At 35.0% G+C, this 23,476-nt stretch overlaps 1 protein-coding gene and 1 non-coding gene across 2 annotated transcripts in view; both read left to right on the top strand.

The window, feature by feature from the left end:
- MAOB (monoamine oxidase B) overlaps window positions 1-1,941 on the top strand; it is a 147,142-nt gene extending 145,201 nt beyond the window's left edge. Inside the window, exons 14-15 of the mRNA XM_049767268.1 lie at window positions 376-438; window positions 1,725-1,941. Of these exons, the coding sequence (XP_049623225.1) occupies window positions 376-438; window positions 1,725-1,877 (216 nt within the window). The 3' untranslated portion in view covers window positions 1,878-1,941. The remainder of the gene's footprint in view (window positions 1-375; window positions 439-1,724) is intronic.
- A 6,771-nt stretch (window positions 1,942-8,712) lies between these two features.
- Window positions 8,713-8,819, top strand: LOC126000110 (U6 spliceosomal RNA). The gene has a single exon (XR_007492475.1). It is a non-coding gene; the product is annotated as a U6 spliceosomal RNA (small nuclear RNA).
- The last annotated feature ends 14,657 nt before the right edge of the window (window positions 8,820-23,476 follow it).

Raw genomic sequence — 23,476 nt, 5'->3', positions numbered from 1 at the left:
AAAACAACAAAGAAATAATAAAGCTAAAGTTCACCATGGAAATCCTTGAGAGCTAATCTAGGTTTAATATTATTAAATCAAATGTGTTTCTACAAAGATTCAAACTTAATTTATCTATTTACTGGTATTCCCTCTGATCTCATCTCTGCTAAAGCATGTTCACAACTACTGGTATTTGTAAAGCAAATAGTTGGAGCATATTTATGACAGAAAAAAAAGATTTTTAAGGGATTTTAAAGGCTAAATGGTATACATTGACTTATATCCTGGTGTTTTTGATGAATATCTAGAAAAACATTCAATTGACCCTTTATTTAAAGAGAAAATTTAGTGAATGATTGTCATTTTATTCACTGAGATATTCTATCTTTTAAGATTTTGCATGCCATTGGGAAGATCCCAGAGGATGAAATCTGGCAGTCAGAACCAGAGTCTGTGGTAGGTGACATTTTATTTTATGAATTTAAATATCTCTACCCCAACAACAATTCTTTGAAAAAATGGTAACATTTTATACATTCACATAACTTTCTCCAAGTGAGTAAACCTATGAATATTTAAAGGTATATTGGAATAGATAAGCTGAAAAATTTAGAAGAATTTTTTTTAAAAATTTTAAATTTAAAATTTTTTTTAAAATTTGTAGCAGCACTTCAGAATATTAGAATTTTTTGTTTGCATGAGATGGATATTTACAGAGAGTTCTAGGCATATTAAGTCTCAACAGATATCTATTGCATAAATTTTAAGCCTGATTTTCCTCATTAGAGCATTGGGAAATAAAAATAAGATATCTTGACATTCTCTTTATAGGGACAAAGTAAAAGGATGACACAGATTTATATTAAAAGATAGGGCGTTAGCAAATGCTCAAAGTCAACAGAAATCAAGAACTGGTCTTTTGTAGAAAACTTACCAAGGGGTGGTGGGAGCAATTTGGGGCACTGCCATAATGGTGGATAAAAAGGAACACTGTGGAGGATGTAGTCTTTGAATGTTTTATGGATAAAACCATACATTTAACAGTTGTGTAAAACATACAGTGCCTGAAATGAAATGTAAAGAAAATGTGCCTTCAACATACTTACCATTTTTGTATCAAACCCCAGGAGATTAGGAGGTTTTCCTATTAAAAAGGAAGGATATATAGATGATAGAAAAATTTATTATAAAATGTTCAAAATGATTAGTTAGGCTAGGAATATATTTCAGCAGTAGAGCACATGCTTAATATACATTACCAAAGAAAATATTAATCATTTCTCCATGAATTAAGGAATAAAAATTGCTTGCTTATTTTCTTATTGTTCTAATTGAAAATTTTATTGAAGGATAATTAGGATCTAAATACATTCACACTCAACAAATAGGCATGATGCATCCAATCTGCATCAGTCACTAGGATTAAGGTTGGCATTGCTATCTAGGATTTCATCTTGTAGCAACATAATTAATAGTTTAAAAAGTAATAGTATAAGGACTATTACTTTCTAAGAATGTAAAATGAAAGGGTGAATGCTATTCTTGAGTACAAGAATGTTTCTTTGAAGAAATAATACTAAAACTTGAGTGTTTGGAACATCTTAAGAGCATGGGGAATATGATGTTTCATGATCTAGATTTTGGCAAAAGGATCATGATGATAAGAAAACTGAAGGATATAACATACTTTCTGGAGTAAAGTATCAGGTCCTATACTGATTCCAAATGTTATCTAAACCTAGGATGTTCCTGCAAGACCTACTACTATGACCTTCCTGGAGAGACATTTGCCCTCTGTGCCAGGCCTGCTGAGACTGATTGGATTCACCACCATCATTTCAGCATCTGTTCTGGGATTCCTGACCCACAAAAGGGGACTGCTTTTGAGGATCTAAAAAAAGTCATATGTAACTATAGCCTCTTCATTTTCCATGTTATGGGAAAGTGTTTAAATAAAAATCTATCAGAACAAAAATAACCTAGAATAATATTAGGAACACTAAGATAAGCCAGACTTGTGACCACAGAAAACTTTCTTCATTTTGACGCTTGTTTATTCTCTCTTACCTGACTTCTCTCACTGCCAAGTGTACTACTCTCAAATAGTTAAATTAGTTAAATAGGCTCGTTAAATATCCTTGCTGTACTACATATTGCTCATATGAAACAAGCTAACTTCTTCCCATTTTCACAATTTTGTGTTTGTCCTGATATAGTAATCTTCCATTTTTCTTTGAATTTCTATTTAGAAATTAGTATTGTAATTGCATGTATGTCTGACAGACTCTCTATTCTCTATGTTGCACTGGTGAAGGGGGGTGTTCTTTACATAACTGAAATCCAACCACAATCATGTTTGTAATTAAGGTGTTTAAATAAAGATATTAATAAAAAATAATGAAGCTGAGACAAGCAGATCTAATTTCTCAAGGTCTAAATAAGCCACAGATAATTAAGAGATTAGAACACAGGTCTGTTAATATTTTTTATCTACAAGGTAGTCAATTTTCCAATTTACCTTCTTGTACTGCTATTGCCCTTTAATATGGTTTTCTCTAAAGTAACTTGTTATGCACTAATCAGAGGCTACACATTATGTATTATTCTTAAGTATGTTTCCTTAAGGCTGTGTATATTTTAGATACTAAACATTGTGTCTTAGCTGATTTTATCTTTTTAAGAGTAGATATCTTGTTTTTCTTTTGTATCCTAAAATAAATAAGCCTGGGTTTAAAAATTAGTATACATTTGAGTAACTTGAAATAAAATTGATTGACTGGATTTAGCTGTCTTTTCTTTCAAGATTTTTCAGGTTTTAACAGATTGAATCAATATTTATTTTGAGTCACAAATTGTGATTTTTAAGAATTTAGTCAAAGTTTCTTAAGTCCAAATGAAACATTCAGGATGCTAAAAGATAGTTTCCTTTGCTTTTATCCCTTGAAAATATGTCAAAATAATTGACATATTACAATGATGCTTAAACTATTTAAATAATTATAGAATTTTAGCTAGACTTTCATACTTATCAATACAAAACTTTATTATATAAACTTATTAATTTAAAAATATTTTTCACAGTTTATTAAGTCCTATTTGAAGTAATTTTTAAATGAAATAATCTTTTCATTGTATTAATAATACACCAGAACTTCCAAGGTCAAGTTTATTAGAATATATATTAAATTCATACATCACAAAATACCCATAATTAATCTATAATGTATGGTTCTGATGTTTGAATGTGTAAATTTATTTAAACTTGAGAGATTTCACGACGATTAATTACAATTACTAAAGTTTACTTTGTAGCCATTTTTATGTGTCTTAAAATGTAAAGTATTTGGCTTAACAATGTCTTCTTGAACATGCTGTCCTTTAAAAATATTGCCATAAAATCTTCACATTGCTTAATTTAAAATTTTGATTCAGAGAAAGTCAAAAGTTTGGTGGGAAATATGGTGGCTATCATGGGGCTAGAGAGATAGTACAGTGGATAGGGCACTTGCCTTTTATATACCTGACCCACGTTTGATTACCAGCATTTTATATAGATCCCTGAGAACCTTCATGAGTGATCCCATGAGTGGGAGTAGAGCCTGGTATATTCCCTGAGCACCAGTGGGTATGGCCTGTAAACAAATACAACAACAACAAAAGAAAATTATGGTAGCTATAAGAGGGTAAGAGGATGGGAAAAAATAAATAATCAGATGGGTCTTCTTTTGGGAGTTATGGTGTTTACTAATGAACACAGATATCTATATATATTATATATATATTTTATATATTTTTTATAATTTTATAATTTATAATTTTATAATTATATATATATATATTTATAACATTAATAAACCAATATATAAGTATTGTATAAGTGATATATAATGTATATCTATATATAAGTATATATACTTATAAGTATATAAGTATAAGTAATATATAAACCAATGATAAGTTAGTAAATTTTAAGTGTGAGTCAGTAAGAAATTATCTTCTCTAAAAATATCTTGGACCATTCATTTTTAAGCGGAAAAAGATAGCTGTTGAGTAATTGTTGTAATATTGTTTTTGCCTGTCATCCCACCTGGATTTTCCAGGTGGGGGTGATTAAGGAATGAAATAAAAAGCTTGTTGGGGAGGAATAGGGAGCTCTTTTGCCAGAACTGACTGCTGGTTCGGTTTGCTTTTTGGAGCTGGCTGCAACTGACAAAAGACTTTCCTTGCTGAACCTTTGGCCCCCTAATCTTTTGCATTCGTTGATTATTCACGTTGGATATTATTATCAAAGTCTCCCCCAAAAGGGGGGACAGAAGAATGGGATTCAATTTATCTTTTTGGGAATCATTCTTTGACTTGGAGACCATCAACAAGGGGTTTGACCTCCCCCCACATTTGGCGCCCGGAACAGGTGAATCTGGACCCTCTGGAACTGTAAGTGACATGTTTTATTGGAAATCACCTCTGGAGATCCTTGGCTGGTTATTATGGATACTCACGCTCACTATGCCATCTGTTATTAAATACATCGGTTTGGCATTACTCAAGTGCATTACTCTGCTTGGATATAAACCATTTGGTTTGATACTAGTAAATATCATTGTCGTTGGATGGTTGCTGCTTACAATTCAATCAAAAATTTCTACTCCAATATTTGCATTGCTTGAGTGGTCTCCATTAGTCATAGTTTGTGGAATTTCTGTGTTGGCTAATATGACTACCATATGCATAGTCATTGGCTGGTGGTTAGGAAATAGACAATGTGGAAATTGTAAAGTGATGACCAGTATGGACAATAAAAAAATTTTTCCTACGAAAATTCAGACTAAGATACAGGCTGATAAATCTAACACTGGCAGCAAAAGTATAGGTATTTTTGCCGGTAAAAAATCAACTCGGACACGTAATTTAGATACTCATAATCCAAATCAAGATCTTGACACTGATGATCAGCCTCCAGTGCTAAGTCCACAAGAGAGTCCTGATTCTGTTCACAGTATGGACTCACATGTTAATGCCAACTCAGACAATGAACCACATTCTAGTATTCCACACCTCAGACATCAGAGTCCTGTGCAAGGTACTTCTGCTAATCCAGCCTCAACTCCATTTCAAACAGTATATGTTTCAAATTATGAACCTCTTGAAATGGAGGATGTAGAACGGTTTAAGAAAGCATGTAAAGAATATGGGGCTACCTCTCCATATTGTCAGGAGGTGCTAAGCATGTGGTGTCGAAAATCAATTTGGACTCTGCATGACTTTAAAAAACTTGCTGAAATATGCCTGCCATCTAAACAGCGAACTGAATGGGAAATGTTATATGCAGAGGGTGTGAAATCCAAACTATATAGTCCAGATGGAACCAAAAAACGAGTGGCAGGGGTTAATCTCTCATATGAATTATTAATGGGAGAAAATCAATATTCAGATATACAGACACAAGCAGCTTTACCAAAGGAAATCTCAAAAATAATTAAAGACATTGCATTATCTGCATGGGAAAGAATTGATACTAACAGTACTGGTGAGGGAACCTTTTTAAGAATCATCCAAGGTCCCCAAGAGCCTTATGTAGAATTTGTGGCTAAACTCAAAGATGCTTTAAAAATACAAGTTAAAAATGATGAGGTGAGGAAATTTCTAGAAAAATGTTTGGCTTATCATAATGCTAATTCAGCTTGCAAATTGGTATTGGCTCCGTTGCAGGAAAAAGCTGATTTAAATGAATTTTTATATGCCTGTAGGAATGTTTATGATATACCCCATTCATTAGCAAATTCAGATCAGGTGCAAACCTTTGCAATTACTAAAGGAAATATACCTCTTTACCAAAGGGGACAAAAACTTGCCCGAAAACCAGGTCTCTGCCCAAAATGTAATAAGGGTTACCACTGGGCAAAAGACTGTAGATCTGGAAATCCCCATAGTAATAACATAGGAAGAACTTTTAATACAAACCCTAGGAGACAATTTGCCTGTTACCATTGTGGAAAACAAGGACATATTAAAAGGAATTGCCATCTTTTGGTAAATTCAGTTCCTCCAGGATCTACAATTAAAAAACAGGGAAACTCCTACAGGGCCCATCCCCAGGCCCTTACAAATCAGGGGCAAAGTCATCAAACCATAATTCTCCCCAGCCCAGCCCAAGAAGATTAATTTCAATCAGTGAATTAACACATGCCACTGTGGGCAGTGCTGGGCTTGATATAACTTGCCCAGTGGACATTACAATTTATCCAGGAGAATGCCCTTATATGCTACACACAGGCATAGTGGGACCACCACCCCCAGATACAATGGGTTTGATTCTGGGCAGAAGTTCCCTTAATGTAAAAGGTATATCAGTAATCACAGGTGTTATTGATTCAGACTCAAAGGGAGAAATTATTGTAGTTATCAATGTGCCTGTTACTTGGACTTTCAAAAAAGGGGAGACAATTGCCCAAATAGTAATAATACCTTATGTTAAATTTGGGACTTCAGATAAGATAAGAACTGGAGGTTTTGGAAGCACAGATCCAGGGGCTGCCAAAAACCCATTAGTGGCTTTGATTACTAAATGTAAAGATGAAAATCCAATGATTAAACTTAATATAGAAGGGCAAGTCTTTAATGGCATGATAGACACAGGTGCTCAGGTCACTGTAATTTCTGATAAAGAATGGCCAAAAAATTGGTCTCTGCAAGAAATTCCATATTCATTAAAAGGAATAGGAGGCCTGAGTTCTTGCTTGTTAAGCACAAGAACCATGGTATTTTATGGCCCAGAAAATCAAAAGGCTATAATCAGACCTCATGTGGGCCCATTTTCACCATCCTTGTGGGGCCGTGATTTGCATAAACAATGGAAGGCAGAATTCCATATTCCATTAGCTCAAGGTGAGCCTGAACCTTCTCCTGAATTAAAAACCCAAAATTTTTGGTAGGGGCCACTGCCAGTAAAACCCCAGCACCAATAAAAATAAAATGGAAATCTGATGAACCAATTTGGATAGGCCAGTGGCCCCTTAAAACTGATAAATTAAAGGTGCTGACAGAATTAGTGGAAGAACAGCTAAAATTAGGACATATTGAGCCTTCGTTTTCTCAATGGAATTCACCTGTATTTACCATAAAAAAGAAATCTGGTAAATGGAGATTGTTAATGGATCTGAGAGCTGTGAATTTATCTATGGTACCTATGGGAAAATTACAGACAGGTTTACCATCACCTGTAGTAATCCCTAAGGAATGGCCACTAATTATAATTGACCTAAAAGACTGTTTCTATCATATTCCTATTCACCCAGATGATAAACACCGTTTTGCATTCTCAGTTCCTTCTATTAATAATACTCACCCTTGCAGGCGTTTTCAGTGGACTGTTCTCCCTCAGGGCATGCTAAATTCACCAACTATGTGTCAATATTTTGTGGACAAAATTTTGAGCCCTGCTCGTGAAAGATTTCCCCAAGCTATAATTTATCATTACACCGATGATATTTTAATTACAATGAATAATGAAACAGATTTACAGAAATTATATGCTTATGTGATCAATTGTTTGCAAATGGCAGGACTGAAAATAGCTTTAGAAAAAATACAGACCATGCCACCATATCAATACTTGGGCTTTATTTTGGACAGAACATCAATACGTCCACAAAAAATTTCCATAAAAAAAGAGAACCTTAAAACGCTTAATGACTTTCAGAAACTTTTGGGTGATGTAAATTGGCTCCGCCCAGCACTAGGAATCTCAAATGCAGAGCTGTTTAATCTGTTTAAAACTTTGGAAGGTAATCCTGCATTAGATAGTCCCAGAAATTTAACACAAGCTGCTAAAAATGAATTGGACATTTTTTTGAACAGACTGCAAAAATCATTTCTCTTAAGATTTATCCCTGGAGAGAAGGTATTTTTATTAATTTTCCCTACAAAAGAAACACCTACTGCGGCTTTAATGCAACAGGCTGGTCCTTTGGAATGGGTGTATTTACATAACAAACAGCCTCAGCCTGTGATATCTTACCTGCAACTAATTTCAGAATTGATTATCAAAGCAAGACTCAGATCAATATCTTTGTTAGGTTTTGATCCAGATATAATAGTATTGCCAATACCAAAAAAGGAAATTGAGTCAATATTGCCTCTTAATGAATCTCTACAAAGGGCTCTCTCAGATTTTACAGGAGAGATTTCTTCTCATTATCCAAAAGGAAAGACCTGGGACTTTTTGAAAAAGACTCAGTTTGTTATCTCTTCAATTGTGAGGGATTCTCCTATTCCCAATGCAAAAGTTTTTTATGTAGATGGATCAAGTGGGGGACGGGGTGGAATAACCGGAGAAAATATAAACATAACAATAGAAACCAAATATAAGTCTGCACAGAAAGTTGAATTAGCAACGTTAATTTATCTATTAGAAAATGTATCTGAAGCCATGAATGTCGTTTCTGATTCTTTATATGTTGTAAATTTATGCCCGGTGATAGCCACTGCCTCCCTCAATTCTCATAGTCCTATTATACAGAATTTATTAAAAAAGTTACAACACATTATTCAAAAAAGAACTGAACCTATTTTCATCACACATATTAGAGCTCATTCAGGCCTTCCAGGGCCAATGGCTCAAGGAAATAAAACTGCTGATTTGTTGGCAATGCCTATATTTAAATCACCTGTAGAGGAACATTCAGCCTTACACACAAATGCTCGTCGTTTACATGTAAATTATCAAATTCCGTGCTCGCTTCGGCAGCACATATACTAAAATTGGAACGATACAGAGAAGATTAGCATGGCCCCTGCGCAAGGATGACACGCAAATTCGTGAAGCGTTCCATATTTTAAAAAAAAAAAAAAAAAAAAAAAAAATTATCAAATTCCATGGAGGCAAGCGAGAGAAATTATAAAAAGATGTAACATATGTGCCCCGCTAGCACAAAAGACTCATATAGCAGGAGCAAATCCAAGAGGCTTGCAGTCTAACGAATTGTGGCAAATGGATGTAACTCAAACAGACTTATTTCCCAAAAAACCATACCTTCATGTGGTAGTGGATACATATTCTCGATTTATTTGGGCAATTCCTATGTCTTCTCAAAAATCTAAGGCAGTTTGCAGTTTTCTTTTACAATGTTTTTCTGTTATGGGTATTCCGTATTCTATTAAGACTGATAATGGACCTTCTTATATAAGTAAAACTTTTGAATTTTTTTGTAATGAATGGCAGATAAAACATCTTAAAGGAATTCCCCACAATTGTCAAGGACAGGCAATTGTGGAAAGAGCCCATAGAACTCTGAAAACTCAATTGCAAAAGAATAGAAAAAGAGGTTTGATGCCAATGGAGCTGTTATCTTTGACTCTCATTACACTAAATTATTTAAATTTACCTCAGGGAGAGAGCTATACAGCAGGGGAAAAGCATTTTAAAGAAGATAATCAGAGACAAGAAACAACAAATATTCCAATTTGGATAAAAGAGGATAAAAAATGGATTGCTGGTTATCTCCTCTTGAGAGGGAGGGGTTATGCTTATGTTTCTACAAATGACAACCCTCCTAAGAAATTTTGGGTCCCCTTGCGTCTCGTTAGAAATCGGACTGGCACTGATGATCAAGGTCAGGTTGCTGGGACTATAGACTCCTCCCCACATCAAGTACAGAGTGCTCAAGATATTGACAGTTGTGGTGCTGCTGAGGTGACTGGGAAAGTAAGTGAAGGATCAACTTTCATACCTCATATTCTCAGTGAATCTGACAAAAGTGAAAAATCCTTACAGTCTGGACTACAAACAGAAAAACGGAAACCTGTTTTCACTGGATTACAAAATTTGGGTAACTCATGTTACATGAATTCAATATTGCAATGCTTGTATAATATTACAGACTTGACTCAGTATTTTTATCAAGATCATTATAAAAAAGATATTAACAGAGAAAATCCAAAGGGACATAAAGGTAAATTAGCAGATGAATTTGGTCATCTTATCAAAATCATGGGAAATGGATGCCATAAGTATTTCAATCCTGAAAGTTTCAAAGCAACAGTAAGTTTACTCAATGACCAATTTGCTGGACACAACCAACAGGATCCTCACGAATTATTAATGTTTCTTATAGAAGGACTACATCAAGATTTGCTTAAAAATTCAATAACAGATGAAACTGTACACTTCATAGACAATGATAAATATGAACAATTTAGAGTTTGCAAATCTATTATCTATGATACCTTTCAAGGACAGTTTAAATCTATACTACAGTGTCTTACATGTTACCAAAAGTCTGAGGTTTATGAAACATTTGTTCAGTTGTCCCTGGCTGTCAAATCTGCAGATAAATGTACTTTACAGGAATGCCTTGTTGAATTTTTTAAAGAAGAAGATTTTAGAGATAACAATAGAATTCACTGTAATAATTGCAATACTAAAAGAGATTTTTCAAAGAAAACATATTTATGGAAAATACCTCCCGTATTGATAATTCATTTGAAACGTTTTGCTTTTGATGGAAAACAGATTAAAAAATTATACACTTATGTGGATTTTCCTTTGGAAGACCTTAATTTAGCAGAATTCACTCAAGAAGATAATAACAAGATTGAAAAATATAATTTATCATCAGTATCAAATCATTTTGGTCAAGTTCATTATGGACATTGTACTTCATATTGTAAAATTGCCACAGAACAGTATTGGATCAATTTTGATGATAAGAAGATCAAGAAAATCCCTATTGCATCGGTAAAATCTACAGCAGCATATATCTTGTTTTATATTTCTCAGAGATCTACTATGAAGACTTAATGATCATTTCCTTTATTTGTCAATTATCATTGATGTTTTACTGGTCATTTTTTAGGTATGATTGCTTAATAGGAATGAATACGATGAATCCCCATTGTGGTTGTTTGTATGATGTATTTATGCCTTAATTTCAGTATTGTTTTAGGTCACTATTAATTAGAAGATTTTGCAATATATTGATGTTACTTAAGACCTATATGAAAGAAAGATTCTTAATCATTTTAATGTTGCTTTATGATTGTGTATCAATATATGTTCATTTGGCAACTTTTGACTTTTCATTGTAACATCAGTGTTTTATTGCTCTCAACATAGATTTTGAGATGAAGGTATAATTATAGTTTTGATATAACCATAATTTTGGGTAGACTCTGTTCACAGTGCTCATTATTGATGACTGATTATAATATATTTATTGTTTCATATTTGCATTATAGAATGTTATGGTTATGGTGTATATGAAATTCTTGATCATCTAGATTCACTCGACTTTGATTTAAATTTTTTTTTGTTACTATAATTTTTTGTTATTTTGAAATATTCATTTAAACAGTTTTTTCATTATTATATTTTCAAAGTGTTTTTTCTTTTTTTCTTTTTTTGATTCAATTCAAATTTTTCTTTGGCTTTATTTTGATTCCTGTCTAATAGATATTTTTGGCGATTATAAATGAGTGTTATTCCCATAATTTTGTATAGTATGTATTTGCATGTTTATCAGTTTTCTAATTTTTGTTTATAGTTTTCTTTTCCTGACACTTTATGCCTTAATTTATTATTTCTCATAATTCCCCTTTTCTTCCTAGTTCTTAACGTTTTATTTGTAGGAATCTCATCACAATTGCAAGCCTCCTGATATCGAACTGAGGAATACATCATTAACTGTTCCAGTGCTGTGTTCTATATCAAGTTACAACTCGTCTTTCCTGATTCATCAAATGTCTTTGATTGGACTTTTAGGAGTTCTATACTCCTTATTTTTTGAGAGTAATTTTGAACCTAGTAAAAAAAAATTTAACTTATATATTTGTATTTTTTTATGACTAAAATCTTTTAAAGTATATTTAATTTATGATTAGTGTAACTAAATGTTTTTAATTAATTGAAATTAATGTTTTTAATTTTATAGTATTTAATATTTCATTAAAGTTTTGTATTTGTAATTATGTAGTGTTGTATTGTATTGTATATTATTATTGTATTGTATTGTATTGTATACTATTATTGTTTGCTTACAAAAAAGGGGGAATTGTTGAGTAATTGTTGTAATATTGTTTTTGCCTGTCATCCCACCTGGATTTTCCAGGTGGGGGTGATTAAGGAATGAAATAAAAAGCTTGTTGGGGAGGCATAGGGAGCTCTTTTGCCAGAACTGACTGCTGGTTCGGTTTGCTTTTTGGAGCTGGCTGCAACTGACAAAAGACTTTCCTTGCTGAACCTTTGGCCCCCTAATCTTTTGCATTCGTTGATTATTCACGTCGGATATTATTATCAAAGTCTCCCCCAAAAGGGGGGACAGAAGAATGGGATTCAATTTATCTTTTTGGGAATCATTCTTTGACTTGGAGACCATCAACAAGGGGTTTGACCTCCCCCCACAGATAGCCCCTTCCTTTTTCTTCCAATGCTACTTGTACAGATGTCTTCTCCTACCCTAATTGCTTTTTTCCATGTTATTAAATTACATTATTTGACAGATATGCCAGGTTTTATTGTGATTAGATAAATTTAAATACTGAGATAAGCATAATTTGGGCAATTTCAAAATAATATCCTTTGCAGAAACCATGCCCTATAAACACAGTCACCATGTCTGCATTCATTCACCATCCCTATCTATCCTAAAAGACATGTAAACTAACCCTTGAAAATTTATTGGTACACTGGCCACACAGCTGAAAGCTGGCAGTGTAAGAAGGAGAGGGCAAACTAAGTTCACACCCTGCATAAGTCACACCATCATCCAAAATTGCCACTCCACACAAATATCTTTGTTTTTCTTCTAATCTATAGCTCTCTGCAAAGACACCAATCTGACCAGAACTCCATATATTTGAGTTAGTGCACACAGCTCCTCTACCTTGTCTTTTCATGTTTCTAAAAGATCTGGCAGCCAAAATTGCACCCCACAAAAGCCACACTATCAATAATAGTATTTGGAATTTCTGGAATTTGTGAGGCTGTGCCAATTCCATTTTTCAGAACTGTTATTTCCGTAGAAACACACCACTTTAAATTCCAATGTGTATTTAAAGCCACCTAATGTTCAGAAATACAATAACAAAATGATCAACTCTCAATAAAAGCTTAACAAACCTCTGATAACTACCTCATTGTGACATAATTTAGACAAATATTGACAAATATTTTTGCTGTAATTTTCCCTTTTTAATTTCTTTTCTTTTGTTTGTTAATAAATTATCTCTGACTTACATATAAAATGTATTATGATCAACTTTGTGATACATTGTCTTTAAATGAAGTAATTTATCTATATATAAAGAAGGACCTAATAAAATCAAAAGCAGGTCCTAAAATGAAAGGACTTAAAAATCAATTTCTTCTATGTTGAAATTCCTCAACAGTTTTGAGGGTGTAATGAGTCTTTAAAGGGTAGATTTGTAAAGAGATCTCTTTAGAAACTGAGTTATCATGCTTTGAGTTTAGATCTCCCCCAAGATGGGGGATATCACCTGAATTATAGTGAGAAGTGCTTTAATGAAACCTCCCTAAGACCTAATATATCCCTTAGAAATATCATCTCCTAGACTTTAATAGGTTCATGTAATGATCATGTTTTTGTCCTAAGGAGGGGACACCACAGAAAGCAGGAGCTGAAGAAGTACATACTGGGGCAGTCAAATTCAGAGAACCGGGAAAAGAGTCTCAAATGAAAAAAAAAACCTAGATGTAACTCCACAAAAAGTTAGTTCTCTTTATTTATTACCTATGAGTACGGTCATGTAATATTTGTCTTTCTTATTCTGACTTATTCCACTTAATGTGGCACCCTACACAAAGAGAAAAATGTGATGTCTAATGATAAAAAAAATACTCATAGACTCTGGCTACAGAATTGAGGCCATATAGCTGTGTGTGTATACATATGTGTGTGTGGTGTGTGTGTGTGGACTGAAAGGGAATGATTCTATAAACATTGGTATGGGGAATATTGGCACAATGGTGGTAGATGTGGTATAATAGTATGATATCTCTAAAATATATACATTCATACTCTTTTAAATTAGAAAGTAATACAAAGTTCAATTGTTATGGCATCCAGGCCTAGAGCAAACTAAACAGTATTATAACAGGACTATCTAGATAGAAGTTTTCAGTAAGCTTTGTGGCCAGTGTGGTGACACAGGGTTAGGGCGTTTGCCTTGCACGCAGCTGGCCAAAGTCGGACCATGGTTCAATCCCCCAGTGTCCCATGTATTTCCCCCAAGCCAGGAGCTATTTCTGAGCACATAGCCAGGAGTAATCCCTGAGCATCACCAAGTGTGGCCCAAAAACAAAAACAAAAACAAAACAAACAAAAAACAAAGAATTTTTCAGTAAGGTTCATTCCTTAGTAAAGTAACCAAGGAGTAAAGGAGGCAAACGTTAGCCCTGTAAGACTCCTGTAAGATGAAACAGGATACCAGAAATAAGGGAGAAAATCAAAATTTTATCTTGTTTAGAAATTTGGTAGTTCCAAAGTACGAGATATTGACACTATTGAATTGAAAATGTGACTTTTAAATCAAAAATATCATACTATCTCTTAAGAATGCTTCCTGGACCTTGCTGTAAAACCTGTGTTCTCCCTTCAATACATATTTTATTGCTTGTCTCTATCTTTGTTTATGATTTTCACTCTGGAGAAGCTTGTGTTCTGTCTTAAACATGTATTTATTCTCTTTCACTCTCTTCCCCTACATCTTTCTAAACAGGTTTCATTTAATAAAAACTATTTTACTTTAAAAAAAATTGCTTGGTGGAGTCATATACCTGCCAATGTTCTCAAATATAAAAGAGGAGAAATTCTTTAATTGTCCAAATTTAAACAGTGAAAATCTACAATAATAATCAAATTGTGATTTTCATAAAATGTTTATTTTATTTATGAATTGACAATTTTACCTCCTCTTTATAATGAGAATTTTTGTGTCATTTCATGCATAAAACTAATTTTTCCATTTGCCTCATGTTAAATTTATACTGTTGATTTATTCTTGGTTATATTTTAGTTTATATACAACAAATAACTGACTATGTTCCATTTACTTTATAGGTAGAATAATGTAATAACCACCAAAGAAAAAAATAAAGAATGATGGTCTTAAATAAATTATACTTAACTAAGATAATTGGTTGGAGGTAATGTAGAAAGACAAAATCTTTCTAAATATTACATGTAGAGTTTTATATATAGGGTTTGCTAGTGAGATATTTGTCATAAGACTTGATAAGGCTGTAATACAAAGGCAAAAAAATCATTAGTTCCAAGGCACAGTATGATTTGAAGGACTAGAATTGAGTCTGTCTGTCTCTCTGTCTCCATCCTCTTTTAGTATCAATCTGCACAGTGTTGTAAAGATTCTTGTAAAACATGTGTAATAAATGGGACATGCATTAGCTTTTCCAATGACATTAGCTGAAGAAGATAGACATACATTGGCATTATAGAAAATATATTACTAAAGAAATACTATCAAGAGCTAGATGGAAAGCACGAGAGGAAGACCATTTGTCTTGCATGTGGTTTGCCTGGATTTGATCATCAGCATTCCATATGGTTTCCCATGCACTACCTTTACTGGTTTCTTAATGTAGAATCAGGAGTAACCTTAAGCATCAGTGGGCATAACCTCTCAACCCCCCAAAAAACTACTATTGCGACGAGAGATGGCATTCAGGGTAAGGTACTTGCCTTCCACATGACCAACCAGGGTTCAATCTCCTTTTTTGTTTTGTTTTGTTCGTGTTTTTTTTGTTGTTGTTGTTGTTTTTGGGTCATACCCGTCAGTGCTCAGGGGATACTCCTGGCTCCAGGCTCAGAAATCGTTCCTGGGGGGACCATATGGGATGCTGGGATTCGAACCACCGACCTTCTAATTGCAAGGCAAATGCCTTACCTTCAGGCCATCTCTCCAGCCCCCGAGGGTTCAGTCTCAAGCACCCTGATGTGGGAGTTTTCTAAAAAATGCTAGATTTATCCCTGAGTGCAGAGCCAGGAATAACCCCTGAGCACCATATGTGTGGGAAAAAAATACAATCTTGGGGGATAGGATCACAATCAGTGCTCAAGTGATGCAGGATGCCTCTACCAGCAATAATTAGCCAGCTAGGCAGTGCTAGTTCTTGAAGATGTGGTAATTTTAGGGCTGTGCAATGCTGGTACTCACCAGGACTAAATTGGAATGACTCTGGACAAAATACTATTTTAATCAAAAAATGTTATTGTTTTAGGCTGTGTCGTTTCATGAGCCTCACAAGGGACTTATGTAAATAAACTTCTTGGGAAATTATTTCAGAACCCATAAGTGGATCTGGGAAGAGTGAAACAAGGAAAGAATAAAAGCCGATCCAAGGAATCATTGTTTAACTGGTCATGTCTATGAACATATCAGACTGAGAAGACAACCCTTTGAGAAGCAATAGGGAATGCACCTCTGAATATGTCACTTGAAGGAAGCAAAAGGAGAGTTAAAACATGTAAAAAAAAACCTGAGATTAAAGCAATAGTTTATTAGGGCACTTCCCTTGCAAACTTCCCTTGCAAGCAGTTAACCTGGTTTCTATCCCCAGCATCCATGTGGTTTCTGAGCACTGACAGGAGTAATTCCTGAGTGCAGAGCCAGGAATAGTCTCTGACTTCTGACAGGTATGATCCAAAAAAATACCATAGAAGGATTAAATATGTAGGAAATCTTAGATTTTTCTACATATTTCTACATAGATTTATATTCTAGATGTGAAGACAAGCTTCAAGTTTTCTAGTAGCAGAGAAGAAAGTCTGTAAAACATCTAATAAGAATTAGACTGTTGTATCCACCATTCCTCATTGCCATATCACTTAATTTTCTAGCCTTAAATATAATGATTGTTTTAAGAATGTTCTATCCATGTTCTAAACTATAACGCCTTTTCTCAGCAAAGTTCCTCTCCATTGATGTCAATTACTCCAAGGAACTAAAAACTTTTCACCCAATGTGCCGGTTTTATATTTCGAAGCTCTTTGACCCATTCTACCTGGGTCATTTTTCCCTATGGATCAAACGTTTTGTGTGTGTGTGTGTGAGTGTGTGTGTGTGTGTGTGTGGCCATTTCCCTCTCCCCCTAAAGATGATGCCAACACTACCACAGTGGTCACACAAGTGCTTTGGGGACCACCCCGGTGAAAGTTTGAATTATCAATATAAATTAGTCCAGCTGGACTTGCTGCGGACAGCCCACTATATGGAAAACAGAGCTTGGGCAGCACCATTAGCATGTGAACTGCTCATGGTCCTCTTCAGTGGCTCATCCTACATGAAAGTTTGGCTGCTGCTCCTGCCAAAGACACTCAGTCTTTGAAATGTGAGTCTTCCTCAAAGAAGAAGGCAGGCACACCACTGTTGCTGATGCATTTCAGTGGTCAATTTTTACCACTTCATTTCACCACAGACTATTGTTCACAGATGGTCTCGGCTATTGAGAGATCCGTGGAATGCTGCAAGCATTGTAGACTGCGTTGTAGACTGCAGTTGGGATCTGGAATTTATCTACTTTTCTCAGATTATGTATACCCTTATTGTAAACTTCTTTAGTCTATCTATTTAACACTTATATTCTTTTTTCATTACAGCTTTGTTATTTTTTTAATTTTTATTTTGACCAAAGTGGTTTACAAATCTTTTACAGTAATTTTTAGGTACATAGTGACATTGAATCAGGGGCATTCCCATCACCAAGGTTGTCCTCCCTCTATCCCTTTTCCCATCATGCATCCAATATTCCACTTCTTTACCACCCAGGCTGCTAGTATAAGTGGTCCCCTCTGTGTGTAGCATGTTGTAGATTGGATATAGAGTCTGTTGTCATTGGCTTTGGAACATGTATATTCTTTATGGTGTATTATGCTTTCCAATTTTTATTTAGATTTGTTAGTAGAAATCCTTAGAAAATAGTAGAGAGAGTACCCATGAAGGTTTTATGCTTTTGATAGAATGAGCATAAGGATTGTTTGGTTTATAATCTTCCCTTAGGCCCCAATAGTATCATATAGCACCATTCCTTTTGCATAGATATATTAAATTTAGAAAAGAATAGACTAAGAGGACTTATCCAGTAGGGATGAAAACTCAGTAATTTCTTGCTACAGGGCACCTTGCAACCTGAACATTTGCCTTGGTGACTTGACTTTGGCTTCAGTCACTTGACATCAGCCATTTACCCCTGAACCTTGGGTTCAGCATGGTTCTTTGCACCTACACTAGGAATCTACCATCTACCAGAACAGACCATGGATCTGAACCAACTGGCCACAACCTGGTATCTCCTCTCAATAACTAGAAAATTTCTGGATATTTGAGTCTCTCTCAAACCTGAAGAAGGATAGTACCGATACCCTTCTAACAGGACACTCCTAAAGAGGATGAGAGGCCCAAGGCCACCTTCCAGCTCATCATTTTGATTTGACCTTCACATCTTTACATTGGCTAAGCCTAAGTAACCCTGATGTTACAGTGAGACCATAAAGGCAGTTTGGCCTAGAACAATTGGAAATCATCTAAGAATGTATCTGTCTTGACACATACTTGTCCCAGGATGGGCTAACACACTAACCTGACAGTGAAAACTGTGTGGGTTTTTTTTAGGATCACTCCTGGCAGGGATTATTTTTATTAATATCATTATTGATACAATTTGATTACAAACATGATTGTAGTTGGGTTTCACTCATATAAAGAATACCCCTTTCCCCAGTGCAACATTTTCATAACCAATACCTCAAATCTCCCACTTTCCTACCACCCCCCACCTATATTTGAGACAGGCTTTCTACTTCCCTTATTCATTCACATTGTTATGTTAGTTGTCAGTGTAGTTACTTCTCTAACTGCACTAACCACTCTTTGTGGTAAGCTTTATATCATGAATTGGGCCTTCCAGCCCTCAGATCTATTGTCTCTGAGAATTATTACAAAAATATTATTTTTTTCTTAAAACCCATAGTTGAGAGATACTATTCTGTGTCTATCTCCCTCTGACATATTTCACTCAGCATAATAGATTCCATGTACATTCATGTATAGGACAATTTCATGACTTCATCTCTCCTGACAGCTGCATAATATTCCATCGCGTTTATGTACCAAAGTTCCTTTCACCATTCATCTGTTGAAGGGCTTCTTGGTTGTTTCCAAAGCTTAGCTATTGTAAATAGTGCTGCAATTAATATTGGTGTGAGGAAAGAATTTTTGAGTTCTATTTTTGTGTTTCTAGGGTACATTCCTGGGAGTGGTATAGCTGGATCTTATGGGAGTTCAATTTCCAGTTTCTTAGGAATCTCCATATTGTTTTTCATAAAGGCTGGACTAGATTGCATTCCCACAAACTGTGAAGAAAAGTTTCTTTCCATATCCCCTCCAGCACCGATTATTCTTGTTCTTTGTGATATGCCATTCTCTGTGGTGTGAGATGATACCTCATTGTTGTTTTGATCTGCATCTCCCTGAAGTTTAGTAATGTGGAGCATTTTTTCATATGTCTTTTGGCCATTTGTATTTCTTCTTTGACAAAGTGTCTGTTCATTTCTTCTCTCCATTATTTGATGAGATAAGGTTTTTTCTTATAAAGTTCTGTCAGTGCCTTATAGTTTTTAGATATTAGCTCCTTATTTGATGGTTATTTGTTGAATAATTTCTCCCATTCACTGGGTGGCTCTTGTATCCTAGGCACTATTTACTTTGAGGTGTAGAAGTTTCTCAGCTTAATATATTCTCATCAGTTTATTTCTGTTTCTACATGTATGGAGAGTGCTGTTTTCTCATTAAAGATGCCTTTAATCTCAATGTCATAGAATGTTTTACCTACGTGTTGTTCTGTATACCTTGTGGTTTCAGGTCTGATATCAAGGTCTTTAATCCATTTGGATTTGACCTTTATACATGGTGTTAGCAATTAGTGTATATATATATATATATATATATATACTAGTCCTCTTTATCCATTTCTCTTTTGGGGCTAGTATATTTTTGTTGGATTTCAGTCTGGTTGACCTATCAAGTGTTGACAGGGCTATGTTGAGATCTCCCACAATTATTATGTTATTATTGATATCCTCTTTTATATTTGTCAATAATATATTAGATAATTTTTAGTTTTTCCTTTAAGGCTGGTTTTGCATCTGTAAAGTTTCTGAGCTGTTGATTATTCCTGAAGCTATGTATCTTTCCTTCAAACCTGAACATGACAGTGAATTTGGGACATTTCACCACCAGTGTTGACCTCTTTCCACTATAATTACCAGCATGCATCCTATATCTGCACCCTTAACCCCCAAAACTACTAGTGCAGCAGGTCCATTTTGTGTTAAGCTTGATATAGTGTGTGTCTCTGTTTTCTTTGACTTTGGCTCTGGAATTTAGATGTGATCTTTTGGGTTTTTTCCCACTAATGCTCCTGATATCACTTAATCTTGGGTTCCAACCACTTCTTTATTTTCTCAATTTGTAGGAAAACATGGATATATTAGGCAGAACAAAATAATTCAAGTTCTAAGTTCTATGAAAAAGGTGAGAGTCCCTTTCTTGAAGATATAAATAAAATTAAAAGAAGAAATAAATTAAAATAAATAAAAAGGGAAGGCAGATGTGACAAGTTTTCCTTTTCTTTTATATTTTGCATAGCCTCAGTAAACTTTGGGGGAAATTTGAAAGAAAATTCCCTTGGCCTAAGAGATACCGGATGTCTCCACTCATGAAACGTACTGTCATACCACTGACTACAGGATCCTGGCATGTTGGTTGTCCAACTCCAAGGACTTTGTTTAATGGTTCCAGGAAAAGTTCTGCTCAGTCACAGTTGTCAAAGTCAGTCTTCTGTGATTAGAGATCTTTATTTTTTTCACAGATTCTTGAATGGACTGTCTTCTGATTTCATCTCACCACAAGGTGATAAGTAGGGCAATCTGCCTTACATCAAGTTGTTGCTGTTTTCATGTTATTAGGGTGTCATATGAACCTAACCTGGAGCAAGTTTGTGACAGAGTGGTAATAGGGCCTTCTGTGGAGGGAGTTTGAATCTTGGTGCTGGTGCAAGAAACTGGGGTTAAGATCTGGGGTTTGGGGTTTAACAGTGGATGTCTGCTCAATTAAGGCCTAAGTCAAGTCCCCATGACAAATGTTCAGGGTGAAAGGCACCCCTGTACTGTAAAATTTGGGGGTTCTTATCCCTGTTAGGTAAGAACTTCTTTCTATGTATAATATTTCCCATTTTAATGTGCCTATGCAAAAAGGAACAATGTCATATTATATCACTGGTGCATTTGGGATAAAAATAACAAGCTATACAGTATAGCCCTGTATAGCTCTGTATAGCTCTGGCTTTGATCTTAGCTCATATTGATACAATTTATATCTTTTTTTATTTCATAGAGGTATTTTGGGCCCAATATATGGTGTCCCATGGGCACATGAGATGTGTATCCTGCTTTCTGGGGACAACATATATATCTTTTAAAGGGAGTTCTTTCCTTTATGATTTGTTCTCTAATGTTTGACTTTGTTACTGCATTTTCCCTGAATATTTAAATGTGTTTCTTTCAATCAGGAAAATGTTGGATTCAATTTTTTGATACATTTTGCCACTCTGTTTCTCTTGATGTTGAGAGAGATTATTTGCATAGGAGTTTGTGTCATCTTTTTGTAGAGGTTAGGTGTGTTTGTGAGATTTGTCTTGCCTTAAGGTAGACCCTTATGTTCTTTTAATGTTGGTTTTTGAGTCTGTGACATTGCTGAGCTGGTGTTTATCTGTGATGTGGTGCATCCTTCCTTCAAAGATGATTTAAAGTCCGGATGTGAATTATTCTTTGTGATGCATTCATACTATTGAGCTTTTTTTTTTTTTACTAAATCCCACCACTCCCTTCAGGTTTGAAGGTTTGATTGTGATAAGTCTGCTGTGATTCTTAAGGATGTTCCTTTGTATGTAATTTACCGTTTTAATATTGCTATTTTAGTATTCTATATCTGTGATATTCATCTCTGTGACTAGAATGTGTCTTAGGGTGCTTTAATTTGGGTCTCATATCGAGTACACTTCAGTCATTTATAATGTGGGTGCATGAACTCTCCACATCTGAAAAACTCTCATCAATGATGCCTTTGATTGTTGCTTCTTCACTGAAATTTTCTTTCTCTCTTTTTTGACTCCAACATTCTTATGTTGTTCCTGTTGAATTTATCCCAAAAACCTATTGTTGGGCCCGGAGAGATAGCACAGCGGCGTTTGCCTTGCAAGCCGCCGATCCAGGACCAAAGGTGGTTGGTTCGAATCCCGGTGTCCCATATGGTCCCCCGTGCCTGCCAGGAGCTATTTCTGAACAGACAGCCAGGAGTAACCCCTGAGCAATGCCGGGTGTGACCCAAAAACCAAAAAAAAAAAAAAAACACAAAAAACCTATTGTTGTCTTCACTTATTTTGAGGATTTTTCCCATCTTCTGATAATTTATATTGTCTTTTTTCCATGTTCTTTTGTTGTATGGAGGTTTTTTCCAGCTCATCTTCCAGCTCATTGAATCTGTCCTCAGCAGCTGGTACTCTACTGATGAGGTTTTCCAGTGACATTTTAAATTCCACCTATCATGTTTTTAAGTTATATTATTTCTGTTTGAAATTTCTCATTTCCACTTTAACATCCTCTTGAGCTTTACTGGTTGTTTATTCTGTTGATTCCATGGTTTCTTTGGGTTCTTTTAATAACCTTCATATTTCCTCTCTTGTCCTTATCAGCAACTTTATTTTTTTATCTTTATTTAAACACCGTGATTACAAACATGATTATAGTTGTATGATTACAGTCATGTAAAGAGCACCCCCCTTCACCGGTGCAACATTCCCACCACCAATTTCCCAGATCTCCCTCCTCCCCACCCCCCTACACCTGTACTCGAGACAGGATTTCTACTTCCCTCATTCATTCACATTTTATGATAGTTTTCAGTGTAGTCATCTCTGCAACTGCACTCATCACTCTATGTGATGAGCTGCATGTCCTGAGCTGCACCTACCAGCCCTCATCTCTCTTGTCTCTGAGATACTGTTAAAAATGTCCTTCATTTTTCTTAAAGCCCATAGATGAGTGAAACCATTCTGCGTCTTTCTCTCTCCCTCTGACTTACTTCACTCAGCATAATAGATTCCATGTACATACATGTATTGGAAAATTTCATGACTTCATCTCTCCTGATGGCTGCATAGTATTCCATTGTGTATATGTACCACAGTTTCTTCAGCCACTCATCTGTTGAAGGGCATCTTGGTTGTTTCCAGAGTCTGGCTATTGTAAATAGCGCTGCAATGAATATAGGAGTAAGGAAGGGATTTTTGTATTGTATTTTTGTGTTTCTTGGGTATATTCCTAGGAGTGGTATAGCTGGATCGTATGGAAGCTCAATTTCCAGTTTGTGAAGGAATCTTCATATCGCTTTCCATAAAGGTTGTACT

Source organism: Suncus etruscus, chromosome X (genome assembly GCF_024139225.1).
Source record: "Suncus etruscus isolate mSunEtr1 chromosome X, mSunEtr1.pri.cur, whole genome shotgun sequence".
Classification (NCBI taxonomy): Eukaryota; Metazoa; Chordata; class Mammalia; order Eulipotyphla; family Soricidae; genus Suncus; species Suncus etruscus.
Note: the sequence above shows the minus strand (reverse complement) of the source record. Positions and strands in the feature narration are given on the sequence as shown.